Here is a 19,140-nt window from a genome sequence, read left to right as displayed (position 1 = left end):
TTGTTATTACTTCGTTGGTGCATTATATTATTGAGTGTTGTTGTCGTGTAATGTATGTAGGTACTATGTGAGTGTTGTTGGCTTGTAATGTATGTGGGGTGTACTGTATGAGTGTTGTTGACGTGTAATGTGTGTGTAAGGTACTGTGTGCGTGATGTTGTCGTGTAATATAATGTGTGGTACTATGTGAGAGGTGTTGTTGACGTGAACTGTCTGTAGGTGCTGTGTGTGAGGTGGTATGGTTGTCGTGTAGTATGGGAATACTGTGTAGCCGTGTTTGTTGACTTATGTAATGTACTGTAAGGTACTGTGTGAGTAGTGTTGCCGTGTACTGTATGTAGGTACTATATTGTGAGTGTTGTTGACGTGTAATGTGTGTATGGGTACAATGTAGTGTTGATTGACGTGTAATGTCTGTAGGTACTGTGTGAGTGTTGTTGACGTGTACTGTATGTAGAATTACTATGTGAGTGTTGTTGACGATGTACTGTATGTAGGTACTGTGTGAGTGTTGTTGACGATGTAATGTCTGTAGAGTACTGTGTGTGTTGTTGACGTGTACTGTATGTAGGTACTGTGTGAAGAGTGTTGTTGACGTGTATCTGTATGTAGAGTGCTGTTGACTGTACTGTATGGTGTTGTTGACGATGTACTGTATGTAGGTACTGTGTGAGTGTTGATTGACGTGTATGTCTGTAGGAGTACTATGTGTGTTGTTGGCCTTGTACTGTATGCTTAAGACTACTATGTGAGTGTTGTTGACGTGTGCTGTATGTAAGGTACTGTGTGAGTGTTGTTGACGTGTAATGTATGTAGGTACTGTGTGAGGTGTTGTTGACGTGTACTGTATGTGGGTGCTGTGTGAGTGTTGTTGACGTGTAATGTGTGTAGGTACTGTGTGAGTGTTGTTGACGTGTACTGTATGTGGGTACTGTGTGAGTGTTGTTGACGTGTGTACTGTGTAGGTATTGCTAATGTGAGTGTTGTTGACGTGTACTCATATGTAGGTACTATGTGGAATGTTGTTGCAATGCGTGTAATGTATGTAGGTACTGATGGTAGTTGTTGTTGTGTGTAATGTGTGGGTACTATAATGAGTGTTGTTGGCGTGTACTGTATTGTGGGTACTGTGTGAGTGTTGTTGACGTGCTGTTGCTGTACAGGTCACTGTGTCGTGAGTGTTGTTGACGTGTAATGTATGGGGTACTGTGTGAGTGTTGTTGACGTGGCAATGTATGTAGGTACTGTGTGAGTGTTGTTGTCGTGTACTGTATGTAGGTACTATGTGAGTGTTCGTTGACGTGTACTGTATGTAGGTACTGTATGTGTATTTGTTACCTGCACTGTATAGTGGTGTTATTGACGTGTATATTGTATGTATGTACTGTGTGAGTAATGTTGTTGACGTGTAATGGCATGTAAGAGTACTGTGTGAGAGTGTTGTTGACGTGTACTGTGTGTGTAATGTATGTAGGTACTGTGTGTTGAGTGCTTAATGTTGTACGTACTATGTGAGTGTTGTCCCCATATACTGTATGTCTATGGAAGTACTGTGTGAAGGCGTTGACGTGATATGTACTGTAGGTAGGTACTGTGTGAGTGTTGTTGACGTGTACTGTATGTGGAGAGTACTGTGTGAGTGTTGTTGACGTGTAATAAGGTATTATGTGTGTGTTTGTTATGACGTGTAATGTCTGTAGGTACTATTAATGTGAGTGTTGTTGACGTGTAATGTATGTAGGTACTCTGTGAAGAGTGTTGTTGACGTGTAACGTGTGTACTGGGGAGTTACTGTGTGAGAGGGTGTTGTTGTCGTATGTACTGTACGTAGGTACTATGTGTAGTGTTGTTGACGTGTTAGTGTGTGTAGGAGGTACTATGTGTAGTGTTGTTGACGTGTAATGTATGTAGGTACTGTTTGAGTGTTGTTGACGTGTAATGTATGTAGGTACTGTGTGTGATGTTGTTGACTTGTACTGTATGTAGGTACAATGTGAGTGTTGTTGTTGTTGGCGTGTACTGTGTGTAGTGTACTGTAATGTGAGTGTGTTGTTGACGTGAACTGTATGTAGAGTACTGTGTGTGAGTGTTATTGTATTGTAGCTGTAGGTATATGTAAGTGTACGTGCTTGTAGTAGCAGGGAGGTACTTCATTGTGCGTGTATACTTAGGTACTGTGTGATGTACTGTACTGTGTGTACTGTACATGTGTTGGCTTGTTGGTGTATTGTGTATGTAGGTACTATGTGAGTGTTGTTGACGATGTAATAGTATGTAGAGTGCACTATGTGAGTGTTGTTGGCGTGTAATGTATGTAGGTACTATGAGTATGTGTTGTTGACGATGTTGAGTGTATGTAGAGTACTGTGTGAGAGTGTTGTTGACGTGTGTAATGTGTAATGTAGGAGTACTGTGTGTGAGTGTTGTTGTCGTGTAATGTATGTAGGTACTATGTAGCGGGTGTTGTTGTCTGTGTAATGTGTGTAGGTACAATGTGAGTGTTGTTGGCGTGTACTGTGTATAGTAGTACTGTGTGAGTGTTGTTGACGATGTAATGTATGTAGAGTACTATGTGAGTGTTGTTGGCGTGTACTGTATGTAAGGTACTGTGTGTTGTTGACGTGTTGTTGATGTACTGTATGTGTGTAGTTGACGTACTGTGTGAGTGTTGTTATGCTTGTACTGTATGTAGGTACTATGTGAGGTGTGTTGTTGACGTGTAATGTATGTAGGTACTGTGTGAGTGTTGTTGTCGTGTGCTGTATGTAGGTACTATGTGAGTGTTGTTGTCCACGTGTAATGTATGTAGGTACTACAATGTGTGTGTGTTGTTGATGTGAACTGTGTATGTAGGTACTGTGTGAGTGTTGTTGTTGTAACGTGTAATGTAATGTAGGTACTATGTGAGGTGTTTGTTGACGTGTAACAATGTGATGTGAGTGTTAGGGTACTGTGTGAGTGTTGTTGTCGTGTAATGTATGTAGGTTACTATGAGTGTTGTGTTATTGTATGTGGTACTATGTAGTGTGTTGTTGGGCGTGTAGCCAATGTGTGTAGGTACTGTGTGAGTGTTGTTGTCGTGTAATGGCATGTAGGTACTATGTGGTTGTGTTATATGACGTGTTACTGTGTAGCAGGTGTATTGACGTGAGGTATGTAGGTACTGTGTGAGTGTTGTTGTCGTGTACTGTATGTAGGTATGTGAGTGTGTGAGTGTTGTTGTACTACTGTACTGTATGTAGGTACTGTGTGAGTGTTGTCGACGATGTAATGTATGTAGGTACTGTGTGAGTGTTGTTGGCTTGTACTGTATGTAGGTACTGTGTGAGTGTTGTTGACGATGTAATGTATGTAGGTACTGTGTGAGCGTGTTGTTGACGTGTACTGTATGTAGGTACTGTGTGAGTGTTGTTACCGTGTAGTGTCTGTACGAGTAATGTGGTAACTGTGTGAGTGTTGTTGACATTGTAATGGATTTAGGAACTGTGTGAGTGTCGTTGGCTTGGACTGTATGTAGGTACTGTGTGAGTGTTGTTTACGTGTACTGTATGTAGGTACTATGTGAGTGTTGTTGACGTGTAATGTGTGTAGGTACTGTGTGAGTGTTGTTGACGTGTACTGTATGTAGGTACTATGTGAGTGTTGTTGACGTGTAATGTGTGTAGGTACGGTGTGAGTGTTGTTGACGTGTACTGTATGTAGGTACTGTGTGAGTGCTGTTGGCGTGTACTGTATGTAGGTACTGTGTGAGTGTTGTTGACGTGTACCGTATGTAGGTACTGTGTGAGTGTTGTTGACGTGTACTGTATGTAGGTACTATGTGAGTGTTGTTGACGTGTAATGTGTGTAGGTACGGTGTGAGTGTTGTTGACGTGTACTGTATGTAGGTACTGTGTGAGTGCTGTTGGCGTGTACTGTATGTAGGTACTGTGTGAGTGTTGTTGACGTGTACCGTATGTAGGTACTGTGTGAGTGTTGTTGACGTGTACTGTATGTAGGTACTATGTGAGTGTTGTTGACGTGTAATGTGAGTAGGTACTGTGTGAATGTTGTTGTCGTGTAATGTATGTAGGTACTGTGTGAGTGTTGTTGGCGTGTAATGTGTGTAGGTACTGTGTGAGTGTTGTTGACGTGTAATGTATGTAGGTACTATGTGAGTGTTATTGGCATGTAATGTATGTAGGTACTGTGTGAGTGTTGTTGTTGTGTATTGTGTGTATGTACAATGTGAGTGTTGTTGACGTGTTATGTGTGTAGGTACTATGTGAGTGTTATTGGCGTGTATTGAAGGTAGGTACTGTGTGAGTGTTGTTGTCGGGAAATGTATGTAGGTACTATGTGAGTGTTGTTGGAGTGTAATGTATGTAGGTACTGTGTGAGTGTTGTCGTGTAATGTGTGTAGGTACTATGTGAGTGTTGTTGACGTGTAATGTGTGTAGGTACTATGTGAGTGTTGTAGACGTGTACTGTATGTAGGTACTATGTGAGTATTGTTGTCGTGTAATGTGTGTAGGTACTGTGTGAGTGTTGTTGGTGTGTAATGTGTGTAGGTACTGTGTGAGTGTTGTTGACGTGTACTGTATGTAGGTACTGTGTGAGTGTTGTTGACGTGTACTGTATGTGTGGGTACTGTGTGAATGTTGTTGACGTGTAATGTGTGTAGGGAGTACTGTGTGAGTGCTGTTGACGTGTACTGTATGATAGGGGTACTATGTGTGTGTGTTGTTGACGTGTACTGTATGTAGGTACTTTGTGAGTGTTGTTGACGTGTACTGTATGTAGGAACTATGTGTGTGTTGTTGACGTGTACTGTATGTAGGTACTATGTGAGTGTTGTTGACGTGTAATGTATGTAGGTACTATGTTAGTGTTGTTGGCATGTAACGTATGTAGGTACTGTGTGAGTGTTGTTGTCGTGTATTGTGTGTAGGTACTATGTGAGTGTTGTTGACGTGTTATGTGTGTAGGTACTATGTGAGTGTTGTTGGCGTGTAATGAATGTAGGTACTGTGTGAGTGTTGTTGTCGTGTAATGTATGTAGGTACTATGTGAGTGTTGTTGACGTGTAATGTATGTAGGTACTGTGTGAGTGTTGTTGTCGTGTAATGTGTGTAGGTACTGTGTGAGTGATGTTGTCGTGTAATGTGTGTAGGTACTATGTGAGTGTTGTTGACGTGAACTGTATGTAGGTACTGTGTGAGTGTTGTTGTCGTGTAATGTATGTAGGTACTATGTGAGTGTTGTTGACGTGTAATGTGTGTAGGTACTGTGTGAGTGTTGTTGCCGTGTACTGTATGTAGATACTGTGTGAGTGTTGTTAAGGTGTACTGTATGTTGGTACTGTGTGAGTGTTGTTGACGTGTAATGTCTGTAGGTACTGTGTGAGTGTCGTTGACGTGTACTGTATGTAAGAACTATGTGTGTGTTGTTGACGTGTACTGTATGTAGGTACTGTGTGAGTGTTGTTGACGTGTAATGTGTGTAGGTACCATGTGTGTGTTGTTGACGTGTACTGTATGTAGGTACTATGTGAGTGTTGTTGACGTGTAATTTGTGTAGGTACTGTGTGAGTGTTGTTGACGTGTACTGTATGTAGGTATTGTGTGAGTGTTGTTGTCGTGTACTGTATGTAGGTACTGTGTGAGTGTTGTTGGCTTGTACTGTATGTAGGTACTGTGTGAGTGTTGTTGTCGTGTACTGTATGTAGGTACTATGTGAGTGTTGTTGACGTGTAATGTGTGTAGGTACTGTGTGAGTGTTATTGTCGTGTAATGTATGTAGGTACTGTGTGAGTGTTGTTGACGTGTAATGTGTGTAGGTACTGTGTGAGTGTTGTTGACGTGTAATGTATGTAGGTACTATGTGAGTGTTGTTGGCATGTAACGTATGTAGGTACTGTGTGAGTGGTGTCGTGTATTGTGTGTAGGTACAATGTGAGTGTTGTTGACGTGTTATGTGTGTAGGTACTATGTGAGTGTTGTTGGCGTGTAATGAATGTAGGTACTGTGTGAGTGTTGTTGTCGTGTAATGTATGTAGGTACTATGTGAGTGTTGTTGACGTGTAATGTATGTAGGTACTGTGTGAGTGTTGTTGTCGTGTAATGTGTGTAGGTACTATGTGAGTGTTGTTGACGTGTAATGTGTGTAGGTACTATGTGAGTGTTGTTGACGTGAACTGTATGTAGGTACTGTGTGAGTGTTGTTGTCGTGTAATGTATGTAGGTACTATGTGAGTGTTGTTGACAAGTAATGTGTGTAGGTACTGTGTGAGTGTTGTTGCCGTGTACTGTATGTAGGTACTGTGTGAGTGTTGTTGACGTGTACTGTATGTTGGTGCTGTGTGAGTGTTGTTGACGTGTAATGTGTGTAGGTACTGTGTGAGTGCTGTTGACGTGTAATGTATGTAGGTACTATGTGAGTGTTGTTGACGTGTAATGTGTGTAGATACTGTGTGAGTGTTGTTGACGTGTACTGTACGTAGGTACTGTGTGTGTGTTGTTGTCGTGTAATGTATGTAGGTACTATGTGAGTGTTGTTGACGTGTAATGTGTGTAGGTACTGTGTGAGTGTTGTTGACGTGTACTGTACGTAGGTACTGTGTGTGTGTTGTTGACGTGTACTGTATGTAGGTACTGTGTGAGTGTTGTTGAAGTGTACTGTATGTAAGTACTGTGTGAGTGTTGTTGATGTGTACTGTATGTAGGTACAGTGTTAGTGTTGTTGACGTGTACTGTCTGTAGGTACTGTGTGAGTGTTGTTGCCGGGTACTGTATGTATGTACTGTGTGAGTGTTGTTGACGTGTAATGTATGTAGGTACTGTATGAGTGTTTTTGGCTTGTACTGTATGTAGGTACTATGTGTTGTTGTTGTTTACGTGTACTGTCTGTAGGTACTATGTGAGTGTTGTTGTCGTGTACTGTCTGAGTGTTGTTGACGTGTACTGTATGTAGGTACTGTGTGAGTGTTGTTGTCGAGTATTGTGTGTAGGTACAATGTGAGTGTTGTTGACGTGTTATGTCTGTAGGTACTATGTGAGTGTTGTTGGCGTGTAATGAATGTAGGTACTGTGTGAGTGTTGTTGTCGTGTAATGTATGTAGGTACTATGTGAGTGTTGTTGGCGTGTAATGTATGTAGGTACTGTGTGAGTGTTGTTGTCGTGTAATGTGTGTAGGTACTATGTGAGTGTTGTTGACGTGTAATGTGTGTAGGTACTATGTGAGTGTTGTTGGCTTGTACTGTATGTAGGTACTATGTGAGTGTTGTTGTCGTGTAATGTATGTAGGTACTATGTGAGTGTTGTTGACCTGTAATGTGTGTAGGTACTGTGTGAGTGTTGTTGCCGTGTACTGTAGGTAGGTACTGTGTGAATGTTGTTGACGTGTACTGTGTGTTTGTAATGTGTGAGTGTTTTTTACGTGTAATGTGTCTAGGTACTGTGTGAGTGCTGTTGACGTGTACTGTATGTAGGTACTATGTGAGTGTTGTTGACGTGTACTGTATGTAGGTACTGTGTGAGTGTTGTTGACGTGTACTGTATGTAGGAACTATGTGTGTGTTGTTGACGTGTACTGTATGTAGGCACTATGTGAGTGTTGTTGACGTGTAATGTGTGTAGGTACTGTGTGAGTGTTGTTGCCGTGTACTGTATGTAGGTACTGTGTGAGTGTTGTTGGCGTGTAATGTATGTAGGTACTGTGTTAGTGTTGTTGACGTGTACTGTATGTAGGTACTGTGTGAGTGTTATTGACGTGTACTGTATGTAGGTACTGTGTGAGTGTTGTTACCGTGTACTGTATGTAGGCACTGTGTGAGTGTTGTTGACGTGTACTGTATGTTGGTACTATGTGAGTGTTGTTGGCGTGTAATGTATGTAGGTACTGTGTGAGTGTTGTTGACGTGTACTGTATGTAGGTACTGTGTAAGTGTTGTTGGGTGTAATGTATGTAGGTACTGTGTGAGTGTTGTTGACGTGTAATGTATGTAGGTACTGTGTGAGTGTTGTTGACGTGTACTGTATGTAGGTACTGTGTGAGTGTTATTGACGTGTACTGTATGTAGGTACTGTGTGAGTGTTGTTACCGTGTACTGTATGTAGGCACTGTGTGAGTGTTGTTGACGTGTACTGTATGTTGGTACTATGTGATTGTTGTTGGCTTGTAATGTATGTAGGTACTGTGTGAGTGTTGTTGACGTGTACTGTATGTAGGTACTGTGTAAGTGTTGTTGACGTGTACTGTATGTAGGCACTGTATGTAGGTACTATGTGTGTGTTGTTGACGTGTACTGTATGTAGGTACTGTGTGAGTGTTGTTGACGTGTACTGTATGTAGGTACTGTGTGAGTGTTATTGACGTGTACTGTATGTAGGTACTATGTGTGTGTTGTTGACGTGTACTGTATGTAGGTACTGTGTGAGTGTTGTTGACGTGTAATGTATGTAGATACTGAGTGAGTGTTATTGACGTGTACTGTATGTAGGTATTGTGTGAGTGTTGTTGACGTGTACTGTATGTAGGTACTGTGTGAGTGTTGTTGACGTGTAATGTATGTTGGTACTATGTGAGTGTTGTTGACGTGTAATGTGTGTAGGTACTGTGTGAGTGTTGTTGACGTGTACTGTATGTATGTACTATGTGTGTGTTGTTGACGTGTACTGTATGTAGGTACTGTGTGAGTGTTGTTGACGTGTACTGTATGTAGGTACTGTGTGAGTGTTGTCGTGTAATGTATGTAGGTACTATGTGAGTGTTGTTGTCTTGTACTGCATGTAGGTACTATGTGAGTGTTGTTGCCGTGTACTGTATGTAGGTACTATGTGAGTGTTGTTGACGTGTAATGTATGTAGGTACTGTGTGAGTGTTGTTGACGTGTACTGTCTGTAGGTACTGTGTGAGTGTTGTTGACGTGTAATGTATGTATGTACTGTGTGAGTGTTGTTGTCGTGTAATGTATGAAGGTACTATGTGAGTGTTGTTGGCGTGTAATTTATGTAGGTATTGTGTGAGTGTTGTTGTCGTGTAATGTGTGTAGGTACTATGTGAGTGTTGTTGACGTGTAATGTGTGTAGGTACTATGTTAGTGTTGTTGGCGTGTAATGTATGTAGGCACTGTGTTAGTGTTGTTGTCGTGTAATGTGTGTAGGTACTATGTGAGTGTTGTTGACGTGTAATGTGTGTAGGTACTGTGTGAGTGTTGTTGACGTGTACTGTATGTAGGTACTGTGTGAGTGTTGTTGATGTGTACTGTATGTTGGTACTGTGTGTGTGTTGTTGACGTGTACTGTATGTAGGTATTATGTGAGTATTGTTGACGTGTACTGTATGTAGGTACTATGTGAGTGTTGTTGACGTGTACTATATGTAGGTACTATGTGAGTGTTGTTGACATGTACTGTATGTAGGTACTGTGTGAGTGTTGTTGACGTGTACTGTATGTAATTACTATGTGAGTGTTGTTGACGTGTAATGTATGTAGGTACTGTGTGAGTGTTGTTTACGTGTAATGTCTGTAGTTTAAGATTGAGACTGCGTGTTGAGCAACACTGTCCAGAACCTGTATACCGAGATACACATGATGTCATATAACGCATTACCTGTACTTCAAAGCTTTTCTTTTTGTCTAGGGCACATCTGTCTTGATCCGTTATCTGCTATGATTTGCCTGTCGTGGGTTCGAATCCCGTAGTAATCACCTGACAATTGGTTTTAAATACACCTGTCGAATGTCATGTCTCCTTTGTAAAACCAACGCTTTCTCCGCATTTAATACTAGGCAACACGAGCCACTTTGTGCTGACGGACGCGTAAATATGAGGGAAAAAGCAGACCAGATCTGAACCCGCCAATCAGCATCGGACCCGAGGTCTTCATATCAGGGGACCAAGCAGTAATTACGCCAGCTAATAGTAATGGCGACATATGCAACTAGACACTTCGCTATGGGATGTAAAAAGAGCCCGCGCGCTTCATACAGTTAATTTGGCAATTCCTGCGCCTAGTCCCGCGTCGCGTGAGTCCCGGGCTCCGCGAGGTAGCAGTGCGGCGGAAACTGGTGAATATTCATATGGTCATTTAACTCTGTCCTTTCTTCCCATCTGTCAAACAACATTTGCGTAACAGTCAACAGCGGCAGATATTGCTCTTTTTCTCCATTTTAACTCTTGCTGTGCAGTTCGACCATGTTCACTTTGCAGTTCAACAAGTGACAGAGTCTGGGGCAGTTTCAGCGGTTTATTGTAGCCTATTATAACAGACACAAGGGGGTAATACTTGTAGGCATACAGCCGACAGGCAGGAGATGGGAGGACGCTTCTTCAGTCATAAGCGGCGACAGCTGGGCCACTTCTTCTGTTTCTTCAGCTCAGCATCTTTGCTTCTCTCTCGGTTAGAGGGTTACCCTGCCAACATCAAATAACCGACAGGAGGTTAAACGACAACGTAAAAACAGTTAATATCTGGGTTAGTCCTCGTTCGTTGACATGGTTTGAAGCTTAATCACTTATTTGAGTTGATATTATTTAAAACTAAACAGGCAACCAATCAACTGCAAGTGAAAAGCTTTTACATAGCGTGTCCCTTCTGGTGAATATTACGAGTAGAGCATGGTAAAATATTCAGCAAGATGATATAATTAAATATATTTTTTTGTGAATGAAGAATCTGTAGCAATTAAAATATGAATATAGATGCAAGTGGCCAGTGGACACGCTCACCTCAATACGTGAGGTACCACACAGATACAGGAAGAGAGACACCAAGCTCTGTAGCTCACCTTACCTGTGGAGGAAGTAATAGTGTTACCAATTCCTGGACGTGGGGCCCTGCATACACCGCCTTAAGTCTACATGATCGCAACTGGAACAAATTGAATTATTTCCCAGGTATTGTTATGACACGTGAATTAATGTCGGAGAAACAGACTCACCTGGTATTGTTAATGTGTCTATTACACACAGAGCAACAGATACACGTCACAGTACTAGGACCTAGTGTGGTGGCTACCCCGGGGATGGTTAGTCTTCGGCGTTCCGGGCAATCTAACTTATCTAAACAATCAAATAACACCTAAAATGTTTCAACAACAATGTTTTGAGAACCGTGATATAAATTATATTCGAGCACTGATGCACATTCTTTTATTTATACACTTGTACACTGTGTTATTTACACAGCTGTACACTGTGTTACTTCTACAGCTGTACACTGTGTTATTTATACACTTGTACACTGTGTTACTTCTACAGCTGTACACTGTGTTATTTATACACCTGTACACTGTTTTATTTACACAGCTGTACACTGTGTTACTTCTACAGCTGTACACTGTGTTATTTATACACCTGTACACTGTGTTATTTACACAGCTGTACACTGTGTTACTTCTACAGCTGTACACTGTGTTATTTATACAGCTGTACACTGTTTTATTTACACAGCTGTACACTGTGTTACTTCTACAGCTGTACACTGTGTTATTTATACACCTGTACACTGTGTTATTTATACAGCTGTACACTGTGTTACTTCTACTGCTGTACACTGTGTTATTTATACACCTGTACACTGTGCTATTTCTACAGCTGTACACTGTGTTATTTATACAGCTGTACACTGTGTTATTTATACAGCTATACACTGTGTTATTTATACAGCTGTACACTGTGTTATTTATACAGCTGTACACTGTGTTATTTATACAGCTGTACACTGTGTTATTTATACAGTTGTACGCTGTGTTATTTCTACAGTTGTACATTCTGTTATTTCTACAGTTGTACATTCTGTTATTTATACACCTGTACACTGTGCTATTTATATAGTTGTACACTGTGCTATTTAAACAGTTGTACACTGTGTTATCGATACAGTTGTACATTCTGCTTTTTATACAAATGCACACTGTGCTATTTATCCAGTTGTACACTGTGTTATTTATACAAATGTACACTGTGTTGCTTACGCTGTGTTATCGATACAGTTGTACACTCTGTTGTTTATACAGCTGTACATTCTGTTATTTATACAGCTGTACACCCTGTTATTTATACAGCTGTACACTCTGTTATTCATACAGCTGTACACTCTGTCATTTATACGGTTGTACACTGTGTTGTTTATACGGCTGTACACTCTGTTATTTATACAGTTGTACACTCTGTTATTTATACAGTTGTACAGTGTGTTATTTATACAGTTGTACACTGTGTTATTTATATGGCTGTACACTCTGTTATTTATACAGTTGTACACTCTGTTATTTATACAGTTGTACAGTGTGTTATTTATACAGTTGTACACTCTGTTATTTATACTGTTGTACACTCTGTTATTTATACTGTTGTACTCTGTTATTTATACTGTTGCACATTCTGTTATTTATACAGCTGTACACTCTGTTATTCATACAGCTGTACACTCTGTCATTTATACGGTTGTACACTGTGTTGTTTATACGGCTGTACACTGTGTTATTTATACGGCTGTACACTCTGTTATTTATACAGTTGTACAGTGTGTTATTTATACAGTTGTACACTGTGTTATTTATACGGCTGTACACTCTGTTATTTATACAGTTGTACACTCTGTTATTTATACAGTTGTACACTCTGTTATTTATACAGTTGTACACTCTGTTATTTATACAGTTGTACACTCTGTTATTTATACAGTTGTACAATATGTTATTTATACTGTTGTACACTCTGTTATTTATACAGTTGTACACTCTGTTATTCATTTATACAGTTGTACACTCTGTTATTTATACAGTTGTACAATCTGTTATTTATACTGTTGTACACTCTGTTATTTATACAGTTGTACACTCTGTTATTCATACAGTTGTACACTCTGTTATTTATACAGTTGTACAATCTGTTATTTATACTGTTGTACACTCTGTTATTTATACTGTTGTACGCTCTGTCATTTATACGGTTGTACACTGTGTTGTTTATACGGCTGTACACTGTGTTATTTATACAGTTGTACACTCTGTTATTTATACAATTGTACAGTGTGTTATTTATACAGTTGTACACTGTGTTATTTATACGGCTGTACACTCTGTTATTTATACAGTTGTACACTCTGTTATTTATACAGTTGTACACTCTGTTATTTATACAGTTGTACAATCTGTTATTTATACTGTTGTACACTCTGTTATTTATACTGTTGTACTCTGTTATTTATACTGTTGCACATTCTGTTGTTTGTACTGTTGTACACTCTGTCATTTATACGGTTGTACACTGTGTTGTTTATACGGCTGTACACTGTGTTATTTATACAGTTGTACACTCTGTTATTTATACAATTGTACAGTGTGTTATTTATACAGTTGTACACTGTGTTATTTATACGGCTGTACACTCTGTTATTTATACAGTTGTACACTCTGTTATTTATACAGTTGTACACTCTGTTATTTATACAGTTGTACAATCTGTTATTTATACTGTTGTACACTCTGTTATTTATACTGTTGTACTCTGTTATTTATACTGTTGCACATTCTGTTGTTTGTACACACTGATGTTTTAGCTGTACACTCTTTTGTTGATACTGTACACTATTCGCACAATTGACGGTGAGGGTTAGGATTAATCTTCCGCAATCCCTGCTTGTCGGATCGGGTGGTCAGGGTAGCTGACTTGCTTGCTGCATGTCATCGTATCCCTATTGCGTAGATCAACGCTGATGATGTCAATTACTGGATTGTCTGATGGAGTGCATACTTATAATGACTTTCTACATGCTTTCATGTTCCGTGGATATTCAGACTCGTATCATTCTTCCTCTACGTTTACTATTAGATTAATGAGGGCGATGACACAAAATATTTATAAATACAATCTTTGAGGTTCATTCGTGATGTTACCTTCAAATACAATGAAAATATCACCGATATGAGAGCCTTTCTGAAATTCCTAATTTCGACAACGTATGCCACAATTTATTGAGATGCATTGAGTAAAACGGCTCTTCAACAGGTTTTTTCTTGATGAAAGTATTTTACTTATTAAGAAGCAAACATTGCGAACAGTGCCATGTTTAGAGCAAAGATAGCTGTCAAACAATTCAACTAACTAACCTCACCCAATCGATAATTATCATAAATCATCAACCTTTTTAAATACTGGCAGAATTGGTGGGACGATACAAGATGACCGATTCTAAGGTTGATGAACACACAGTACTTGATGTCTGGATTTTGCCTGGATGTTTAATAACATTACTATTTGTCCGATCAGGTACATTTTATACAGTTTGCAGACTCTTTTGTCAGTGACTTATATGTTTAGGAATGCATATGTATTGTCTCAATACAAGCAGACATCACAGTACGCACGAATCTGAACCAAGTCATGAAAACCAAATATGTCTGAGTGGAATGGTTTTGAACAGAGAGTACGATCTACCCGAATCTAATACTAGTGATGAACAGACAGTACAATCTACCCGAATCTACTCCTAGTGATGAACTCAATCTACCCGAATCTAATCCTGGTAATGAACAGACAGAACAATCTACCCGAATCTAATCCTGGTGATGAACAGACAGTACAATCTACCCGAATCTAATCCTGGTGATGAACAGACAGTACAATCTACCCGAATCTAATCCTAGTGATGAACTCAATCTACCCGAATCTAATCCTGGTGATGAACAGACAGTACAATCTACCCGAATCTAATCCTGGAGATGAACAGACAGTACAATCTATCCGAATCTACTCCTAGTGATGAACTCAAACTACCCGAATCTAATCCTGGTGATGAACAGACAGTACAATCTACCCGAATCTAATCCTGGTGATGAACAGACAGTACAATCTATCCGAATCTACTCCTAGTGATGAACTCAAACTACCCGAATCTAATCCTAGTGATGAACAGACAGTACAATCTACCCGAATCTAATCCTGGTGATGAACAGACAGTACAATCTACCCGAATCTAATCCTGGTGATGAACAGACAGTACAATCTACCCGAATCTAATCCTAGTGATGAACTCAATCTACCCGAATCTACTCCTAGTGATGAACAGACAGTACAATCTACCCGAATCTAATCCTGGTGATGAACAGACAGTACAATCTACCCGAATCTAATCCTGGTGATGAACAGACAGTACAATCTACCCGAATCTAATCCTGGTGATGAACAGACAGTACAATCTACCCGAATCTACTCCTAGTGATGAACTCAATCTACCCGAATCTACTCCTAGTGATGAACAGACAGTACAATCTACCCGAATCTAATCCTGGTGATGAACAGACAGTACAATCTACCTGAATCTACTCCTAGTGATGAACTCAATCTACCCGAATCTAATCCTGGTAATGAACAGACAGAACAATCTACCCGAATCTAATCCTGGTGATGAACAGACAGTACAATCTACCCGAATCTACTCCTAGTGATGAACTCAATCTACCCGAATCTAATCCTGGTGATGAACAGACAGTACAATCTACCCGAATCCAATCCTGGTGATGAACAGACAGTACAATCTACCCGAATCTAATCCTGGTGATGAACAGACAGTACAATCTATCCGAATCTACTCCTAGTGATGAACTCAAACTACCCGAATCTAATCCTGGTGATGAACAGACAGTACAATCTACCCGAATCTAATCCTGGTGATGAACAGACAGTACAATCTATCCGAATCTACTCCTAGTGATGAACTCAAACTACCCGAATCTAATCCTAGTGATGAACAGACAGTACAATCTACCCGAATCTAATCCTGGTGATGAACAGACAGTACAATCTACCCGAATCTACTCCTAGTCATGAACAGACAGTACAATCTACCCGAATCTAATCCTGGTGATGAACAGACAGTACAATCTACCCGAATCTAATCCTAGTGATGAACAAACAGCGCAATCTATCCGAATCTAATCCTGGTCATAAACAGACAGTACAATCTACCCGAATCTAATCCTGGTGATGAACAGACAGTACAATCTACCCGAATCTAATCCTGGTGATGAACAGGCAGTACGATCTACCCGAATCTAATCCTAGTGATGAACTGACAATACAATCTACCCGAATGCAATCCTGGTGATGAACAGACAGTACAATCTACCCGAATCTAATCGTAGTGATGTACAGACAGTACAATCTACCCGAATCTATTCCTATTGATGAACAAACAGTGCAATCTACCCGAATCTATTCCTACTGATGAACAGACATTACGCTCTACCCGAATCTATTCCTAGTGATGAACATAATACAATATGATCGAATATGTTCATGTTCCACAAAAAGAAAATGAGTGATGTGTTTAGCGGCTGTTTTTCCTACTGTGATTCTGCTTGTGGTAGGTTACACATGTTAATAATTCAGAGCACAACCGTACACACAGAATAATGAGATCCCTTTGAAAGGTAATTATTTTACAGTCTTTCACAATTGGTACAAAGCCATATTTGATATTTTTTCCCTAATTTGCATTCGTCTCAAATTTACAATTCGCAGTAGGCCTACCATCAACCCGAAAAGTGATGACGATAATTGCATTGATGATGAAGTTGACCTTTCTCCCATTCCATCAGTTTGTATGAAGTAACCTCCACATAACTGCCATATTTCCCAGAGGAAATCAGGAATTAAATGCTTAATGTCTTCATACAAAGAGCACAAGAATGTGGATCTCACTAGAAACTGCCGAAATGGATGGTACTGTATGTTTTTGTGAAGAGGACTAGGATATCAGTGAACATATGCCAGCATTTACAATACTTGGCAAAAATACGATGTAATCCTCACAAAACAGAAAGTATATAATATTGAAATCCTTTGTTGTGGAATTTAGATGAGGTCATACAGGTGCATAGAAAAACACGCTTTACATTGGGCATCAGTCATTAACATACACACGGATCTGTGATCCACCAACACGTCACCTACTCTTGGAAGGTGTTCCAGTAATACATCGAAGATACCGTCAGTGTTCTTAAGTAGTTGTTTTGCGCGTGATGACCACTGTAGTGGAATAAATGTTGCTGGTGTTGTACCATGTATGACCGCTGTAGTGGAATACTTGTTGCTGGTGTTGTCCCATGTATGACCGCTGTAGTGGAATACTTGTTGCTGGTGTTGTCCCATGTATGACCGCTGTAGTGGAGTACTTGTTGCTGGTATTGTCCCATGTATGACCGCTGTAGTGGAATAAATGTTGCTGGTGTTGTCCCATGTATGACAGCTGTAGTGGAATAAATGTTGCTGGTGTTGTCCCATGTATGACAGCTGTAGTGGAATAGATGTTGCTGATGTTGTCCCATGTATGACCACTGTAGTGGAATAGATGTTGCTGATGTTGTCCCATGTATGACCACTGAACTGGAATAAATGTTGCTGGTGTTGTCCCATGTATGGTCGCTGTAATGGAATAACTGTTTCTGGTGTTGTTCCATGTATGGTCGCTGTAGTGGAGTACTTGTTGCTGGTGTTGTCTCATTCAGATCGCTGTAGTGGGGTGTTTGTTGCTGGTGTTGTCCCATGTATGACCGTTGTAGTGGAGTACTTGTTGCTGGTGTTGTCACATGTACGACCGCTGTAGTGGAGCACTTGTTGCTGGTGTTGTACCATGTACGGCCACTGTAGTGGAGTACTTGTTGCTGGTGTTGTCCCATGTATGACCGTTGTAGTGAAATACTTGTTGCTGGTGTTGTCCCATGTATGACCGTTGTAGTGGAGTACTTGTTGCTGGTGTTGTCACATGTACGACCGTTGTAGTGGAGTACTTGTTGCTGGTGTTGTCACATGTACGACCGCTGTAGTGGAGCACTTGTTGCTGGTGTTGTCCCATGTATGACCGTTGTAGCGGAGTACTTGTTGCTGGTGTTGTACCATGTACGGCCACTGTAGTGGAGTACTTGTTGCTGGTGTTGTCACATGTACGACCGTTGTAGTGGAATGAATGTTGTTGTTGTTGTCCCATGTATGACCGTTGTAGTGGAGTACTTGTTGCTGGTGTTGTCACATGTACGACCGTTGTAGTGGAGTACTTGTTGCTGGTGTTGTCACATGTACGACCGCTGTAGTGGAGCACTTGTTGCTGGTGTTGTCCCATGTACGACCGTTGTAGTGGAGTACTTGTTGCTGGTGTTGTACCATGTACGGCCACTGTAGTGGAGTACTTGTTGCTGGTGTTGTCCCATGTATGACCGTTGTAGCGGAGTACTTGTTGCTGGTGTTGTCCCATGTATGACCGTTGTAGTGAAATACTTGTTGCTGGTGGTGTACCATGTATGACCGGAGTAGTAGAGCACTTGTTGCTGGTGTTGTCCCATGTATGACCGCTATAGTGGAATGAATGTTGTTGTTGTTGTCCCATATATGACCGCTGTAGTTGCATAAATGTTGCTGGTGTAGTCTCATGTATGACCGCTGTAGTTGAGCACTTGTTGGTGGCGTTGTCCTATGTATGACCGTTGTAGTGGAGTACTTGTTGCTGGTGTTGTCCCATGTATGACCGTTGTAGTGAAGTACTTGTTGCTGGTGTTGTCCCATGTATGACCGCTGTAGTGGAATAAATGTTGCTGGTGTTGTCCCATGTATGACCACTGTAGTGGGGTACTTGTTGCTGGTGTTGTCCCATGTCCCATTTATATCCCATGTATGACTACTGTAGTTGGGTACTTGTTGCTGGTGTTGTCCCATGTCCCATTTATGACCGTTGTAGTGGAATGAATTTTGCTGGTGTTGTCCCATATATGGCCGCTGTAGTGGAATTAATGTTGCTGGTGTTGTCCCTTGTATGACCGCTGTAGTGGAGTACTTGTTGCTGGTGTTGTACCATGTATGACCGCTGCACTGGAGTACGTGTTGCTGGTGTTGTCCCATGTATGACCGTTGTAGTGGAGTACTTGTTGCTGGTGTTGTCCCATGTATGACCGCTGTAGTTGAGTACTTGTTGCTGGTGTTGTATCATGTATGACCGCTGTAGTGGAATAAATGTTGCTGGTGTTGTCCCATGTACGACCGCTGTAGTGGAATAAATGTTGCTGGTGTTGTCACATGTGTGTCCGCTGTAGTGAAATACTTGTTGCTAGTGTTGTCCCATGTATGACCGTTGTAGTGGAGTACTTGTTGCTGGTGTTG

General features: G+C 40.7%; 1 protein-coding gene across 1 annotated transcript; it reads right to left on the bottom strand.

Moving 5' to 3' along the window:
* Positions 1-17,575: 17,575 nt before the first annotated feature.
* Positions 17,576-18,241, bottom strand: LOC124274786 (uncharacterized threonine-rich GPI-anchored glycoprotein PJ4664.02-like). The gene has a single exon (XM_046710164.1). It carries the CDS (start codon positions 18,239-18,241, stop codon positions 17,576-17,578), a length of 666 nt encoding a protein of 221 aa, XP_046566120.1.
* Between the last annotated feature and the right edge of the window lie 899 nt (positions 18,242-19,140).

The sequence above is a fragment of the Haliotis rubra genome, unplaced genomic scaffold (assembly GCF_003918875.1).
Source record: "Haliotis rubra isolate DU_JTF1 unplaced genomic scaffold, ASM391887v1 Scf1940, whole genome shotgun sequence".
Classification (NCBI taxonomy): Eukaryota; Metazoa; Mollusca; class Gastropoda; order Lepetellida; family Haliotidae; genus Haliotis; species Haliotis rubra.
This window is presented reverse-complemented; position numbering and strand designations above follow the sequence as displayed.